The sequence below is a fragment of the Sprattus sprattus genome (assembly GCF_963457725.1).
Source record: "Sprattus sprattus genome assembly, chromosome: 14".
NCBI classification, from domain to species: domain Eukaryota; kingdom Metazoa; phylum Chordata; class Actinopteri; order Clupeiformes; family Clupeidae; genus Sprattus; species Sprattus sprattus.
In genome coordinates this window covers 12,201,693-12,219,264 of record NC_137912.1, presented here as the reverse complement: position 1 = coordinate 12,219,264, position 17,572 = coordinate 12,201,693, and the positions used below count along the sequence as shown (strand labels likewise).

Below are 17,572 nucleotides of genomic sequence, written 5' to 3'. Positions count from 1 at the left end.
TGCTGACCGAACTGTGCTGATAAAACTCTGGAGCAGAGGTTGCTTTAGGGAGCAGGGAGAGTTTAACAAATGATCCCGAACGAAGAGACGAAAACTTAACGAGCGCCGGTGACCGGCGGAGCATGAGCTGCCAGGTGGTGCGAAGAACGGAGGTGGAACAGACTAATAGCCGGCTTCTGTCGTCACTGAGTAAAGACATCTCCTCACAGCTGGCTGTAGCCCAACAGAACGGGTAGGCTGGACGTTACCAAAGTAACATCTGTAAAAGGGGGTAAAAGAAGGAGAGAGAGGAGAGCACGATGGAAAAAGAGATTGAGTCTCAGCAGCAACAGTGTCATTTTGTGCTCTTGACATAAAGTAATCTCTTCTGATTGAGTGTTACATATGGCTGCCTGCCGCAGCCGAATTGCACCGTCATCGCAGCCAGAATATACTTCTCTGGGTTTCTCCGTGTGTTTGTGTTTGTGTGCTTGAGAGAGAGAGTTACTGCTCCACAGCCATTCTTCATTTTTATCTCGGCAGTGTCCCTGTGGAGGGATCTCACTTCTCTCACAGATAGTCTCCGTGGGCTTTCAACATAACAAATCCAAAGAGGCTACCATTAAACGCTGTTCTAGGGGCCTATATTAAATGGCTTTGGGGAGGGATAATTTGTAATCTTAAATGCCCACCCCCCCACCCAACTGTGGAAATCAATCAATTCCCAAAATCTGCCAGATTCACATATAAGGCGTGTTGATGTTGATGATCCATGTTGATGGTTGGGGTTGTTTATGGCTCGGTCCGACCCACTAAGTTTGTTTTCCATTTACATGGCAGAGGGTTAGGCAGAAACCATGGTTAACCTTGCCTGGCTCGAACCCTGAATTTAGGGTTGAGTGAACCTGTCCTGACTTACTCCGAGTTATCTGTTCAAGCGTATGTTTAAATGTATGAATCATTTAATTGCGTTACTTCTTTACTATTCAGCTTTTTGATGAAGAGCTTAAGGTGTAAACCAACTGAGAACCTACTGAGAATTATAGGCTACTTATTATCATGTTATATCAAAAAATATTACGATCATTATTGCCCAGTGATTTAGGAATATAAGGTTTTTTTTTTCAGGAAATAAAGAAGACCCAATAAACACAAAGCAAGTGTTTGTTTATATCTTCAGGTTAAAGTGATTTATGCTTATTAGATCTCTTACATTTGTCTAGTGCTGACAATGCACCAGCTTTGGTCAGCCTTGACTTAAGTTACCCTGTAAATAACCTGCCCAGTAGCAGGTGATGTTCAGAGTGTATGTTTCCATTGATACTAACCTAGCCTGTAGTTTTAGAACCAAAAACTTAGGCTTACTGCTTTCTCTGAAACAAACCCAGGTAAGTGACTAAATCCGCTTTCTAGAATACCCCTCAGGACTGTGTACGAACACCTGAGTTTTTTTTGTTTTGTTTGTAGCACAAACACTGAACGGACAGATAGAGGGCCACGAGGAGCGATTCATTGAATGTAACAAAAAGTGTCTGGGATTAGAATTGTGGAATGTACCTTTAAGGAATTTTAGGACCATTTGGGAGAAACACCTCCAATAATATTACAGTAGCTATTTACTGTGAACCCCCTAAGTAGGTCGCCTTGTGGGAATTTAATAACCTCCAGGTGACAACATTTTAAATCACTTCAGTCCCATTCAGACCATAAAAAGATATTGTTCATTCATACGTACACTCAGTACATACAGGTCTATGTCTGTGGGTTGTATCTAAGTTACAGTAAATGTCTGTATGGCCGGCTAGTTAACTGGCTAACAGCGTCTGGTTGTAATTTGGGCCCCAGTCTCAATCACTGATTGTGTAGAGGAGGTAGGTCTGTTGTTAGCAGCTACTAAGTGACTGTGAGGGGGTTGAGCTTCCTGGCAGACCATGTAAATCTACAGCCAGACACAAATGGCTCTAACGGTTCAACTGCTTTTCCAGATGAAAGATGGGAATAATGCCCCCCCCCCCCCCCCCCCCCCCATCTGGGACTAATGCTGTCAGATCCCCCCACCCACCCTCAACTCCTCACCCACCCCTGGATCAGGTTTCAGTGGTCCCCTGCTGCGGTCTCCCCCACCTACCCTCCAAAAAAGCCCCTCCGAAGTATGGGGTTCAGAGGCTTGTTAAGTCAGGCTGTCTAGACACATGGATATACAGTAGGCACACTGTTGTGGCCAAGGTCTTTACTCAGCCGAGATGCGTATGGAGATCTGAACTGTGGAGACCCTGCAGAGAGAGAGTATGGCTTCACATACATACATCTGTGCATGTGTAAATATGTACGACTGCAGACACACATGAAGGAGTGGTGTGTGATGTATAGATGTGTGTGCCCCAATGGGTAAAACGTGTATAGGCACGTTCAGCTTGGTGGAGGATGTGCATGTCTGTGTGCTCATATTTATAGGACACTACCAGCTCTGTAAAACTCAACTTGGAGTGCCATAAATGTTAGGAGTCAGGCTGCCACTGAGTGGAATCATTAGTCTAATTAGTGTTAATGTGGTCTCACACTTCAGTGGGTGATGATGAAACGGAGAGAACAATCCTTGTGAAAGCGCCTGCAGACTACGATACGGGAGAAAGAAGAGAGAGGATGAGAGGATGACAGAAGTGTGGAAGACAGAGGAGAGGATGGAGTGAAAAGCAGAGATGGAAGGAAAGAAAGACCCAAGAAGAGAGATGCCCTATGGGACATGAAAGGAGACGGGTAGAGAGAAACAGCAGATGGATGAGAGTGTGACACTCTCTCATCACTCAGGCTTTTGAGGAAATTAATCCAGCATTGCCTCCCTCTAAAAGTGAAGATGGATGGGTGTGTGTGTGCGCGTGTTTGTATGCATACAGAGGTCGTCCAGGGGCATGTCAATCCAGCAGTGTCATAGCAGCGCAAAGGACATTATCTCCTTCAACATGGAGGTCTTACCCAAGACACAGCAATGTCATGCTTCCCACAGCACACCTAGGGGATTCCAGACGCCCAACTCTTGAGTTTGTTAACCCTGAGATGAGGGAAACTCTAGGTTGTCCATTCCAGAGAGAGGAAACTCAAACCTTGGGTCAGTTACCATGGTGCTGAGCAGCTATTGGAGATGGGGTGTTCTTTCCTTGTTGATGTTAAAGCAAGATTGATTTGCATAGCATTATATTGGGAGAGGATTTTGAGACCCCGAATAGATGTGCCATCATTCCTTGATGATTACCTGATCGAACATTACAATTTTTGAAATTAAAATACAATTTTCTTCAATAATATTCAACTGCTTTTTCATCTGTATCCTAATATTCAAAGAAAGTGTCTTTAATGTTAAATAAATAGACTACATTCAAACTCATTGACTCACACAGCAAATTAATAAAAGAATTGCAGTTTGTTTTTTGCTCGTTCATGCAATCATTTGTGTTGTTAAGGTTTTAAGTAATTTTTAAGTCACTGGCCAGAACATTTTAATTTTAAAACTTGAATTAATTAAAATCCTTAACAGTACAAACAATGTTTTTCTTACAGCACAAACAAACAGCAATATGAGTTCTGCTGCTGGTGTTTTTTCTCTCTGTGTGTGCTCATACTGCCCATAGCACGTGTCAGAACTTCCAACATCAGTGGGTTGACGTGGAACGAGCTTGTTTTCTTGCCGGTTGCCATGGTGTCTCGTAGTATCGGAGCTCCATTGCTGCTGAAGCATGAGCCTGACTCAGATCAGGTGTTCTGGAATGGAAAACTTAAGAGTTTCTACATCCCAGGAATCATCAGGGTTAGGCTCAGAGTTAAACCTGCATACACAGGGAAAGCATACACACTAAAGAACCCTCCACATTTCATTTGATACTCACATCATACATGCATTGTTTTGCTAAATCTCTCTTCCTGTCAGAGGAAGTGCAATGATCCCTGAGATGGTAGCCTGGCAACCGTAAAGTGGTGGAAGGACCCAAATGTACTTGGTGTACAGTGAGTGAGATGAAGATGAAGATGAAGCTGTGTGAGGCGTGAGAATGAAAACAATCCCCTGGTGGGGTTCAACACCTTTGGCATAACTCAGTGCAAAACAATGATGTGCTGCAAAATGTACTAGACTTGATAACACAAGAGATTGTCAGATGAAGAGATTCTGAAATGCAGCCTACATGGTCCTTATGCATGGGGATACCACAGAACATGGTGTTCCCAACAACAAATTCGAGAGAGACACAGAGAGTGAGAGAGGGAAAAGAGAAAGGGAGAGAGAGAGAGCAAGAGAGATGGTGTGAGTGACAGAGAGAGGGTGTGAGAACGAAAGAGAGTGAGAGAGAGAGATGGTGTGTGTGACCGAGAGTGCAAGAGTGTTTGTGTGTGTGACAGAGAGAGTGCGAGAGCGAAAGAGACTGTGAGAAAGAGAAAGTTGGTGTGTTACAGAGCGAGTTCATGAGTGTGTGTGTGTGTGTGTGTGTGTGTGTGTGTGTGTGTGTAAGATAAAAGGAGTCTAGTGTGTCCAGGCAGCCGGTGAGCTGTCAGGCCTCAGAGGGATCAGCAGCGGGGCTCAGCGGGAGGAGAGACAGAGAGGGGAGTTATATTTTTTATTAAACCGTCTCTGTGAGTAGAAAAACAATAACAACAACAAAAGAAGAACAAAGAAGCATCGACTGGCTGGCAGGCGTGACACCGCTGCCACTGTCTTGGACAAAAAAACTAAACAAAACGCCTTGTGGGTATATTAAAACACACAGACACACACACACATAGATGCACACACACTCTCACACACACATAAAACGGCACCTCGAAAGGACTTCAGACAGCCAAGAAAAAGTAATGCCAGATCTGAATTACAGCATACAAAAAAAGTGCTTCAGCATCATCTTCCATTTAAAGATGTGACCTTTGCGACCTGTGTTTAGAACAAATAAATGGCAAAAAAACAATGAAAAAGAAGACACTGAATTAAAGTTTGGCAACTGTGTCTGTGTGATGTCAGTTGTGTTGCGTGTTAATGAGAGACAGTCTGGGCACAGAGCTGGCATACGGACCTCCACACATACACACCCTTTGCAGCAGAGTGTAACAAAGCGCCGACAGCTGCTGGCAAGTGGTGTGGGGTAAGAAAGGGCATCTGGATCAGGGGCCATATCAGAGCCCCGTCTCGCCAGGAAGAGCCACACAGAGCACCGCGACAGATGCTACAATACCAGCAAATAAGTCTGTAGTGAGTTGCAACTGAGGGTTGAACAGTTCCTGTGTGTGTGTATGTGTGTGTGTGGCAATTACACTATCAGTGCTTGGCTATGGCGATTATGGAGGCTACTTGATAACCCAAGTGCGCGTGTTGTGGTGCAAGAGGAAGGACTCTTGAATGTGAGTGTGTGTGTGTGTGTGTGTGTGTGTGTATGACAGTTTGGCTAACCATTGCAGAGTCCTAAAACTGCTCAAGATGCAGTGCCAAAGAGCAGTTCCAAAGCCTTAGTACGTGTTTGTGTTTGTGTGTGTGTGTGTGTGTGTGTGTGTGTGTGTGTGTGTTTGTGTGCCAGTGCATGTATTTAACTTCCCCACGTCAGTCTTCTTGGCCTTGGTCAGAGTCGGGGGGCCATCAAATTAATGAAGCACATCACAAAGGCGTCTGGGCTGGCCGTTAAAATAAGAGTTTGGCTGGCTCTATCTAGCATGGGTCTCCTTTCCTCTCCTCTCCTCTCCTCTCAGAGGTAAGAAAGGACACCGCCGTACAAAAAACACCCTGCATAAGAATGGCCCTATAAAACACACGCATACATGAAAGTGCCATCCTCCGGGTTAACTGATGACTGGGAATGTGTTACTCCTCATTTGGATGTTCTGAGTAATCTCATATGACATAGGCAGCTCTGCTCCTCCCCAATAGGAGAGGTAGAGAACATTCCAGGCGCTAACTGATTGGCTGAGTCACTGTGGGAGGCCACTTGTGATTGGCTCAGGCACAGACGTGACCCACCTCCTCCAATGCTGTGGTCAAAAGAGAGAGAGAGAGGGAGAGAGAGAGAGAGAGAAAGAAAAAGAGAGAGAGAGAGAGAGAGAGAGAGCATGAGGAGAGGGGGAGGCATTAGTCGCCCACGTCGCTGTCCTGGTCGCCAATGACCCACAGGAAGTGAAAGCTGAGGGCGAGCAGGGCAGTGCCCAGGAGGTCACCCAGTGCCGTCAGGTAAGGGATGGAGAAGCTGTCTGGGTCCTTCCCACTGCGCCACATGGAGTGGACCATCCAGTCAGAGATACACAGCAGCAAGAACACCTGAGAAGACGAGAAGAGGAGAGGGTGAGAGAAAGAGAGATGGAGAGGGGGGGGGGAGGGGAGAGACAGAGAGGGAGAGGAGAGAAAAGAGAGAGGGACAGGAGAAGAGAGGAAAGAGAGAGAGAGATTAATGAGGGGAGCCCAGTAGTGTAATGATATGCTGCGGCTGCTCTCCTTTGATGCATCCATCCTGCCAGGGAAAGGCCCTAAGAGGCCAGATAGCCCTAAGCCCCTCAGGCTCGTGTGCAAACCTACTGGGACAGAAGGAAGGACACAATGCACACACAGAACATGAACAACTCACACACACACACACACACACACACACACACACACACACACACACACACACACACACACACACACACACACACACACACACACACACACACACACACACACACACACACACACACACACACACACACACACACACACACACACACACACACACACACACACACACACACACACGTCTCCCTAGACACAGTGGGGCACCTGCTCAAAGCTAGAGATATCCTGTGGAGAGATGAACTTGGCAGCGGTCTGCATCTCTCTCTCGTGCCTGATAAGGGACACAGCAGCTCCTGTTCCTGCTGTTACACTCCTAGTCCCAGGGCTATGTGCTCCATACTGCTGCTATGGCCGCTGTCTTTCAATAGGATTAGCAATCCTGACTTCACTATCTTTCCAGACAAGACTGCAGTCCAGAACTACTTGGTCGTCTTTGGCTTAACCATTCCGAAAAACATAGACATGGGCTCAATGCTCGGATATTCACCTCTCCATCAAAGTTCAGTTCAAACAGAATATAGCAGGCACTGACAATGTAAACTCTGATCTGCACAGAGCCTTGCCCATGCAGGTCCTTTTGGTTTCTAAGAGTGTCTGTGGGATAAAAAATATATGTTTCACATTTAATTAAGTAGGTTAGTATAGGATTCCATAGTATAACATAAATTTAATTGGTAACTTAGTGTGGCCATGTATTCTGTCTGACCTGTTGGGTAAGGTTTGATGAGCTAAGATAGTTACTTAAGACTTGGGGTAAGGGGATCCTATGTCAATAGTCTTATCTATAGTGGAGGACAAGGTGGCCACAGTGTAAGAGTACGAGGGAGGGGTTTTAGGTATAAGAGATGGGTTTGACCAGAGATCTGTGGGCATTGTTGTGGGACATTTCATGAACATGGATTGCTTGTAACAATGCTCCCGATATCGTTAATAAATCTGCAGTACCACTCCAGTTGTCTGTAAGTAATTTTGACCACATAAATGGTGTCAGAAGTGGGATACCTATCTCCGAGGAACAGCGAGGAAGACCAAAGGCGCAGGACCCGACACAGATGAAGGGAGATCTATTTCTGATCTTGGGAGAAGGCCGTCGATAGCAACAAAGACATGCTCCAGCGGCACCCAGCCTGGCCAGAGGAATTCCTCCTGTGACCTGGATACGGTATCACCATTGCTTGGTGGTCACAGACAACTGTGGTGAGTCCCTAATTTTACTTTAACAAATGCTAGTAAAATAGGGTTGTTGTGTGCACTGGAAATCCTACCAAGGGGTTTGGTAGACGAGGAAATCCTACCAAGGGGTTTGGTAGACGAGGAAATCCTACCTAGATAGAGGTAGAAGCGGAAGCCTGCTTGGGATATTAGCAGACGGTAATCCTGCCTAAGAGAGGTGGAAGATATGCATATATTTCCTGCCAAATAGACTGGTAGGAAATGTGGGGTATTTGATAAGGAATTTGTCACACTTTGTTTTGCTTTACTCTGATTTAGGCGTGAGGTAATTGGGGAAAAAAAATATCACTGGGACACTGCAAATATGGGGAATAATATGAGTAAAACTATTAACACACCTAGAGAAGTAGAAAGACCAGATGTTTGAGGGACATGTATAAAAAATATGGACCTGAATGTGTAGATGAGAACTTACTAGGGAAGGGAAATTTCCTTTAGAGGGAAAGAATGAAAAGTAAGTGTAGGAAAGTAAAAATAAGGTAGGGCTATGATGGAAAGTGGAAGTGTATGGGAAATGGGAGAAGGAAGCAATGGATAGAGAAGAGAAAAGAAAGCAAGCTACAGAGCAGAGGGAAAGAAAGGTTTTTACGGAAGAGAGAGGGGAAATGGCTGCCCAGAGGACTACAGACATGACAGCAGAAATGTTTGTGCAGAAGAATGAACCAGAACCAACAGCCACACTCCCTGTTAAGACCCCAGCCACCTTTGCCTCAGTCATTTCAGCCTCAGGTATTACCGAAATTATTTCAGACTCAGTTCCTCCAGCTCTCTGTGCCACAGCCACCCCCATAGCTTACACAACCAGCTGCTGTTGCACAGGCCACTGTCCCCAGACCAACACAGTTTCACAGTAGGCGACTGGGAAGGAAGAAAAGGGGGGCAGGAGTGGATTGCAACAAGCTTTGGCTGATTTGTTTACTGAACTGTGAACTTGTTATACAGCCACTGAATATTGGACTAAAATGGCCATCTCAAGGTTTAAAACAAACAGCTAGAGAATTCTTGGGAAGAGTGGCACAGGCAGTGAATAGACATGGAGGGGAGATCACAAATGCAGCACAGGAGGAAGCATTGAGAAGACAATATTTCATCCTAGGAGGAAAAAAGATCTCATGGACTGTGTTAAGACTCATCTTGTTACTTGGAGTACTGCACCTCCCAATGAACTGTTATAATAGGCTGAAAATTGTGAGAAGAGTGACCAAAAGAAGCAAGATGAATTTCAAGCACTTTCAAACAAGTGGGCAAACAGGTGGAGGCAAGGGGGAAGGGAAGGACAGGGAGTGAGAAGAGGACAACAGTCAGCCCTTGGGGCACTGGGACCTTTTGTTGACACTTCTGATTGACTGATTGGATTGTCTGGATGCTGCAGCCCAGCCGAAACTCTCTCTCTATTTGAATGGACATATTTTTTCCTTTTTTGATTGATACAGGGACAGGTATTAGTATGTTAGGAAAGAAGGATAGTGGAAAGTGTATTAAAAGAACCAGAATAGTGAATGTTATGGGAGCATCAGGTCAGTTGATAGCAGAGCCAGTTTTTACTCCAATATTACTACAATAGAAAAACAATGCATTACAACACCAGTTCATCCTCAGCAGTGTTTGCCCTGAAAATGTACTGGGCCGAGACTTAATGTGTAAGCTACAGCTTACTATTTCACTCACACGTAAGGGGGTTGGTTTAGAGGGTTCCTTTTGTTTGTATTATCAGATAACTTGCCCAACTTGGAGTGGAGTTTAAAGGCACCAGTCTCGGTCCAGGGAGATAAGGAACTTCCAGAGTGTTTGCAAGGGGTGACAAATTCTTTCTCTGAATAGCCCAAATCCGGAATACTGAGGTACCAAGTCAATCATCTCGTTAAAGAATATTGACATAAGCTGGCATTATTATAACCAAAAGCTACGCTGCAGCTGTAGTAGGCCTGAAACCTGGTCTGAGATATTTTGTTTAAACTCAACTTTTTCTCCCCATGTGCCTTTAGAGAAAAAAGGGGGAATGTTGTGATTGTGGACTTTTGGTTAAAGCATGTGTACATGCTGATAATTGGGTGTCCATTCACAAACCCCTGATTTGTTTTATTCATCCTCTCTGGAGGCATACTTTTTTCAAAAATGGAGCTCCTTAATTGTACAAAGACATATCTTTGTAAAGCCTGAACCTTCCTATTTACAACAGCAAGAGACTTTAACTTTGTCTGCTGAGGAAAGAGCAACTCTGAGACATTTTGTGCTTGGATATTAACTTGGACAGAGAGGACACAGCCTCTCCAAGCATGTGCAAATAATTGTAAAACCTTGACTGACTAATTGACTTGGACTGACAACTCTGATAAAGTTTGTGTTGATTTAAGATAGGCGTTAGGATTATGACCAGCCATTTAATTTGTTTGTGTGTGAGAAATTAGGTTACATGCAGGGGGTGTTCTGTAAACAATATGGGGGGCAGCATAGACCTATGGTATACTTATTTAAACAATTAGAAGAATTTGCTAGAAGAATGATTTCTTGTTTAAAAGCAGTTGCAGCGGCTGCCAGTGCAGTGTTAGGTAGTGCAGACATAGTATTGTTGCATTCACTAACTGTGAATGTCCCACATGAAGTACATTCATTGCTTTTACAAGAAGAAAAAAAAAACAGCACATCTTACACCGGCGCGTCTCTTAACTTATCAGCATGTGTTATTAACCCTTTCTCGTGTAACACTTACATGTTTCACAACACTTAATCCAGTGTCTCTGCTGTCGATAGCCGAGAATAGTGATTTACCTGACATTTCTGAAACACCTGTCTCTAACCCTGATTTAATCTTGTGTGTTAATGGATCATCTATGAAACTGGAGTCCGGAGAGTAAGGAAGAGGTGATTGTAGTGAATCCTTTTGAAATGATAAACTCACCCCTCACAGGATTTTTTTCTGCTAAAGCAGCTGAAATGGTAGCCTTGGTGGGAGCATAGAATTTGGCAAAAGGCAAATCTGTAATATGTGATGAAACTAGTTTATTGGATAAGACCATTGGAAATAAAAGGGGATAAACTGCGGGCATGATAAAGTATGAATGTGCTATGATGGCCACATGGTAACTTCATACATGTTATTAGCCCTGTTGTTTTGTGCGCACTTTGATTTTCAGTGCGCAAAAGGGGGGTATATGAGAAAAATTGAATATGGGGTTATGGTCACCCTATTTATGGGAGGTATGGGATTACAGTATGTATAATGCTATGTTTGTAGCATACAAAATTTATTTTGCACCAGGATTCACTACAGTAGCAGCCATGTATTGTTACAATGAGAGTATAAGGAAGGGCATCATCCATCACCTGAAAAATCCATTTGAACAGAATTATGATGGAGTTCATTCAATTGAACAAATGCAGAGGATATGAATATTGTTTGGTCATAGTGGATATATTTTCAAAATGGCCTGAATGTTATCCAGTCAAGCATGTAAATTCCATATCAGTGGCTAAAGGCTTTAAGGAGAGATGTTGTGCCTAGATGGGGAGTTCCAAGAAACTAACCTCAGATAATGGAGCACATTTTGTCAACAAAATTATTAAAATGCGGTCTGAGAAATTGCAAATGGACTTCAGAACCCATTGTGCATAACATCCACACAGTGAAGGTGCTGTGGAGAGAAATAACTCAATGTTGAAAGCAAAATTGGCTAAAATTACAGTGTCAATAGGGATGGATTGGGTGACTGCACTTCCTTTAGCTCTTCTCTACCTCAGAGGCCGTTCATTCAAGATCAACAGGGCTCATTCCTTTTGAAATTTTGACTGGACGTCCTCTGACGGCTCCGGAGTTTACTAATCCACCTAACTGAGAGGATGTAAATAAAAAATGACTAGTTACATGCGAGGACTGATTGCTGCTCTGTCTTTTGTGTCTCAATAGGTGGCGTCGGTCCTTCCACAAAGTTTCCAAAGGACACACCCAGTTGAGCCAGGAGCCTGGGTTCTGATCAAAGATTTAAGGAAGGACGAATTGGGATCAAGAGCGGTGGCGAGGACCGTTTGAAGTAATGTTATCTACATCTACGACTGTGAGGATTGAGGAAAGAGATACTTGGGTACATCTGTCACACTGCAGAGTGGTGAAAAATCTGGAACAATACATCAACTGAATTGGATTGGTAATAAGAAAGGATTGGTAAACAATCTTCAGGAGGCTAAAGAATATAGGCGTCAGGATAGATTCATAGGTATCACTAGCACCACATCAAAGTATTTTTCTCAGTTTAGCTAGAAAACCGTTACAAGTTTGTTGTTTTTGTGTTCATTTTATTTGGACAGTTACCTGAGGAGGGTCTAAAACGACCCAAGTCAGCTCTGCTGTCGAAGACTAGATTAGGATTTATTTTTGAGTTTTTGAATAACTGAGAAAACACAAGATGTTGGATTTGGTTTTGTTGATGTGTGGAACGAATAAAGTCTGTGTTTTAGCCTTCCATGCCAAAACAAGATTAAACTAGAGTCTGTGAAACCCTTTAACTTTAGGAATGTTTACGACCTGATAAGAGAGGGGGTCACATTGTTACCTGAGACTAGACTTGTCTGATAGAAGGTAGTTAGTGATTCGTGGATGCATCTTTGCCTTACTCTATGTGGTGAAACATTTGGTATGATCAATGTATTTTGGAAACCTAACAGAAGTGATTATATGTTTCAAGGTAGTCCCATGCCAACTGAAATGTATGAAGATGTTTTTTCATTCAAAGAAGTCCCAAATAATGAAAGAGAGGAAATATGTTAGTAACAGAAGTGTACAATGAGTCTGACTCTATTCTGAACAAACCTGGTTTAAATGAGAGATATGCAATTGGAATTTCATGTTGTTATTTTATTTTCCATGAGTAATGGGGGTTTCTTTTATTTTCTATGTATAATATGGAGTTACATTTCAATAATTAGATAACTTGGAGGAAGTAATTTGTAACCATGTTTTGCTATTATGTGTGTTTAAGGCTAGTAATCAAATGTAATGATGATACATATAGTTTCTCTAGGTGTGGTACTATAGTACCACAAGGGGGGAATGTGGGATAAAAAATATATGTTTCACATTTAATTAAGTAGGTTAGTATAGGATTCCATAGTATAACATAAATTTAATTGGTAACTTAGTGTGGCCATGTATTCTGTCTGACCTGTTGGGTAAGGTTTGATGAGCTAAGATAGTTACTTAAGACTTGGGGTAAGGGGATCCTATGTCAATAGTCTTATCTATAGTGGAGGACAAGGTGGCCACAGTGTAAGAGTACGAGGGAGGGGTTTTAGGTATAAGAGATGGGTTTGACCAGAGATCTGTGGGCATTGTTGTGGGACATTTCATGAACATGGATTGCTTGTAACAATGCTCCCGATATCGTTAATAAATCTGCAGTACCACTCCAGTTGTCTGTAAGTAATTTTGACCACATGTCCATTTTTGTTCCTTGAGTACTCGTCCGTGTCATGGCGTCATAACTTAAGTCCCATTAGCATACACAACTTCCCTGTGCATTTATTTACATTTACAAGTGTCAAACTTACAACTAGCCTACATTCAGTTCTGTACTCTGATGGGCTATTCTTAACCACTACTGCATTAGCGTGGCTGACTCAGTGTGTCTGGCCAAAAGAATATTGTCACTTGACCTCCATTAACTCTCCATAATGTCCCACTTTCAGACGCTCCGATTCCTGTCCTTGTTCCACTTGGATCAATCCTAGTTATGATCTCTTTCACATGCATGGGTACGTCCAAGCACTGTTTAGAAGTTTCACACACACAGACACAAAGAGAGGAATAAAGGGAGGGAGGGAGAGAGAGGGAGAGAGAGAGCGAGAGAGAGAGAGCAGAAAAGGAAATGGACTGAGACAAAGGAAGAAAGCGAGAGAGGAGAGAAAATCTTACATAAAAGGAGTAAGCTTGGGCAAAAAGGGCAGGTTTGATCTCCCGCTGCTGGCTGCGTGTGTGTGTGTGTGTGTGTGTGTGTGTGTGTGTGTGAGTGTGTACTTCTAAGTCTTCCTTTCTCACTGCTAATGAGGGGTATTTGTGCAATGGCAAACACCAGTGCCTGTGAGAGTGGTTTTTGATGCCGTCGTTTTTGAAGGTGATGAGACACCTTTTCAATAAACACACACACACACACACACACACACACACACACACACACACACACACACACAGCTCTGCCTGATGTCTTTGAGTGACGAGAGAACACACGTACACACAGCAGGAAAACACATACATATATGCTAACCAGCAGGAATATACAAATACAAATACACAGGCTCACACATAAACCTGCAGATACATGCTCTGAGCAAACACACACACTCACAAACATATACAGACTGACTCACTCAAAAATCTCTCCCCCTCTCTCTCTCTCTCACACACACACACACACACACACTCCACCCCGGTGTGCTGTGTAGAAGTCAGCAGTGGGGCAGAAAGAGCTTCATTTATTTGGAAATGAAAACTGCTGAGGGATCATTAATCAGCCTCGGCCTGGACTTTTGGGTAGAGCTGAGGTGAGGGACAGCCACACCTCTGAGTCAGCGGTGCTAGGGTGTGTGTGTGTGTGTGTTTTTGGGGGGGAGGGAGGGCGGGGGTTCTGGGGTCTTTCTCCCGATTTAACACATTAGAGATGCCCTTCTGCTAGATCAGGAAGCAGACTGAACACACAAAGCTAGACAAAGCCACACAGGTATAGGGTAACTCACAGGAGACATAGCAGGAGTTTAGAAAGGATATTAGCGTCAGAGGAAAAAATAAATACAAAAATCAAGAGAACCAAAATGCATATAGCTAAAAAAAAAGGCAAACATGACATCGGAGAATAGAAAATTATTTAACAAATAAACCGCTAGTAAATAATGGATACATATACTATAATAAAATAACAAAAGCTAATGCACTACATAATGTGGTTCTCTCGGGATATTCAGTACTGAAATTGCTGACAGCCAAACTTTCATAGGTTCACTAAGAACCTTTTAACTGGGAGTAAAAACATTAAAAGCCACTTTGTGGAGACCAACCAAAGATACTTTTAGCCTAGAAGAATCTTAGCCTCTAGTCTTTGCAGGGCAATTAGCAGGTCAATCAGCTAAAGAGCCAGTGAGAGTCAACCCTTGGCGCATTTCCACTATCACTTAAACCCCAGTATCTGGAGAAAAGCCTCATATTTTTTGGGGTTTCCCACTCTGAGGCTTTAGGTTGCCTAGCAACGGATAGATCTTAGCTTGTTTTGCAGATGGAAAATATTTTACGGATAAGTAAACACTGCGCTAAAGAATCAAGGACGCGGTTTCTAACAACTTCATGACATGCTTGAATGTAATTTTAATGTATTTTACGTGGACTTAAGTGACCGTTGCTAATCACTGTTTAGAAATTTCGAGTGTTGATGTTCTCTGTTTGCTAATGTCCCTGAAATTGCAACTCGTAATGGAAACCGAAGACCAAGGCTATTCACTGGTGCTTAAGCCCGAGGAAAAGCCTCTGGTTGGCCACGATCTTAAATGGAAAAAGGCCACCTGAGTGGTCAGCAGAACTTGAGGAGTCAGAGAGCTTACGGAGGCCCTGACAGGGTTTATGGATCATTCACATGTGTTTTATGAGTTGTGTTAACACCAGGAGAGGAGGGGAAGGGGGAGTGCTTGTGTCTGTGTATGTGTGTGTATGTGTGTGTGCATGAGAGAGAAAGAGTGGAGAGTGGGTATGAGTGAGGTGTGGCAGTGTGTGTGTGTCTGAGATAGAGAAAGAGAGACGGGGAGAGAGAGAGAGAGAGAGAGAGAGAGAGAGAGAGAGAGAGCAAGAGAGAGTGAGTGTGTGTGTGACGCGTGTCTGGCTGTGAGACTGAAGGTCTCCTGGCACGTTTAGGGGAGAGCCGGGTGCTGACAGGAACTGCTACGGGAGTTCCTCAGCAAACACCCCCATGCACACACACACACACACACACACACACACACACACACACACTCACAGGGACTTTTCCAGAAACACAGACAGATGAAGCAAGATAGAGAGGGAGAGAGAGTGAATAAGAGAGAGAGAAAATAAGAGAGTGAGAGAGGGAGGGAGAATAAGAGACAGAGAGAGAGGGAGGGAGAATAAGTCGGAGGGAGAGAGAGAGAGAGATGGTTTATCTCATTGTGAACATTTAATTGTTATTATTTGTTACTAAGGCCTCCCTTTACATTAACACAGGGCCTGAGCTCATCAGCCTTTGGCCTGCAATGTGCAGAGAGAGTTTCAGGAGGGCAGGTCAAAGGTGTTGACATACTGATATACAGTGGTGTAGTCCAGGCTATAGGCAGGTATACGGAGTATACCCACTTATTTTTCAGTCAGGATTGAGTATACCCACTTCTCAAAACAGGCCGTTTATCCTGTGCTGTATGGGATGCTTAAAACAAATAAGTATACCCACTTCTCCAGGGACCACTACACCACTGCTGATATATATTACTAGAAACAGACAGAAAAACACAAGACCAGTCCGATGTAACATGTAGCTAGTGGTGACAGGTAAGCCGCTTTGCGGGAGTGATACTCGCTATAGTTTGTCATAAACAAAGTAAGCAATTTCAACAGGTTTCGCTAAGTTTAGCCGCTAGGAAGACATCTAGACAGCGATGTTAGCAAGCTTGTTATAACACTCTTGGACATTGATGCCTATTTGTAATGTTATTGTCATAGCTATGTTGGCTAGCTTGCCAACAACTTTCCTAACAGTCAAATATCAAGCAAGTGCAACACAAGACAATCTCGTCTCGCGCTCTCACGGCAGAAAGTGGGAGTAATACATATTCGGCTTAAACACTCTTCAGCAAACCTAATAGACAATTACAGTGAATACCGGCATGCAATGCTATTTGGCCCTGAACAAAGAGTATGCATTAGCAGATTCCCTACCTCAAATAAAAGAAACAAATTTAAAGAATACATTGACAAAATGAGCACCGTCCACAGACACAAAAAACCTTGGCTGCCGAGAGAAACAAGCGTCTGTGTCAGCAGTGCAAAGACACTGTCGTTGAGACAGCTGCACTTCTTAACAGAGTGCACACCATTATAATCAATCCATGATTACAGAACATTGCAATCAATCCATGATTACTACTTCCCAAAATGTGAAGAAAAGCACCCCAGATCCGATGCTTACTCAAACCACAGTAAATGACCCCTCTTAGCCCAAGACCACCACATGCACACACACACACAGACGAATAAATTCACATACATGCACACACGCACATAGATGCAGTAATCCAAACTATCCTACAGTTTAAAAATATATAATAGTTAAATAATTAATAATTAATAAATACTAACTGATTACCAATCTGGTTTTTATACTGTACCAGTTCTGATTTTGAAAATACGTGTTCTGATTTTGTGCGTGTCAACAACTGTTGATAATTGTCCTGTATGTAATGACTGCTTTGTCATGCCAATAAATAAAACTATTTTGAATTTGAAATTTCAGAGAGACAGAGAGACAGAGAGAGAGAGAGGGTGAGAACAAGAGAGCGGGTCAGAGAGAGACATCAGAGAGTGAGGGTGAGAGAGAGAGAGAGAGAGAGAGAGAGAGAGAGAGAGAGGGTGAGAGAGAGAGGGTGAGCTATCTATATCTCCAACATAGTTTGACAGCAAAGTTATTAACAGTGAGATTTACCCACATCTCCAGGGGAGATAAAGCTATTAACAGCACAACTGTCTGACGTATTGAAATGCATACTTACAGACAGACACTCTCTCACACACACACACACACA

At 43.4% G+C, this 17,572-nt stretch overlaps 1 protein-coding gene across 1 annotated transcript in view; it reads right to left on the bottom strand.

The window, feature by feature from the left end:
* Window positions 1–5,373: 5,373 nt before the first annotated feature.
* Window positions 5,374–17,572, bottom strand: part of slc41a2b (solute carrier family 41 member 2b) — a 35,081-nt gene continuing 22,882 nt past the window's right edge. Inside the window, exon 11 of the mRNA XM_080851077.1 lies at window positions 5,374–6,262. Within this exon, the coding sequence (XP_080707203.1) occupies window positions 6,077–6,262 (186 nt within the window). The 3' untranslated portion in view covers window positions 5,374–6,076. The remainder of the gene's footprint in view (window positions 6,263–17,572) is intronic.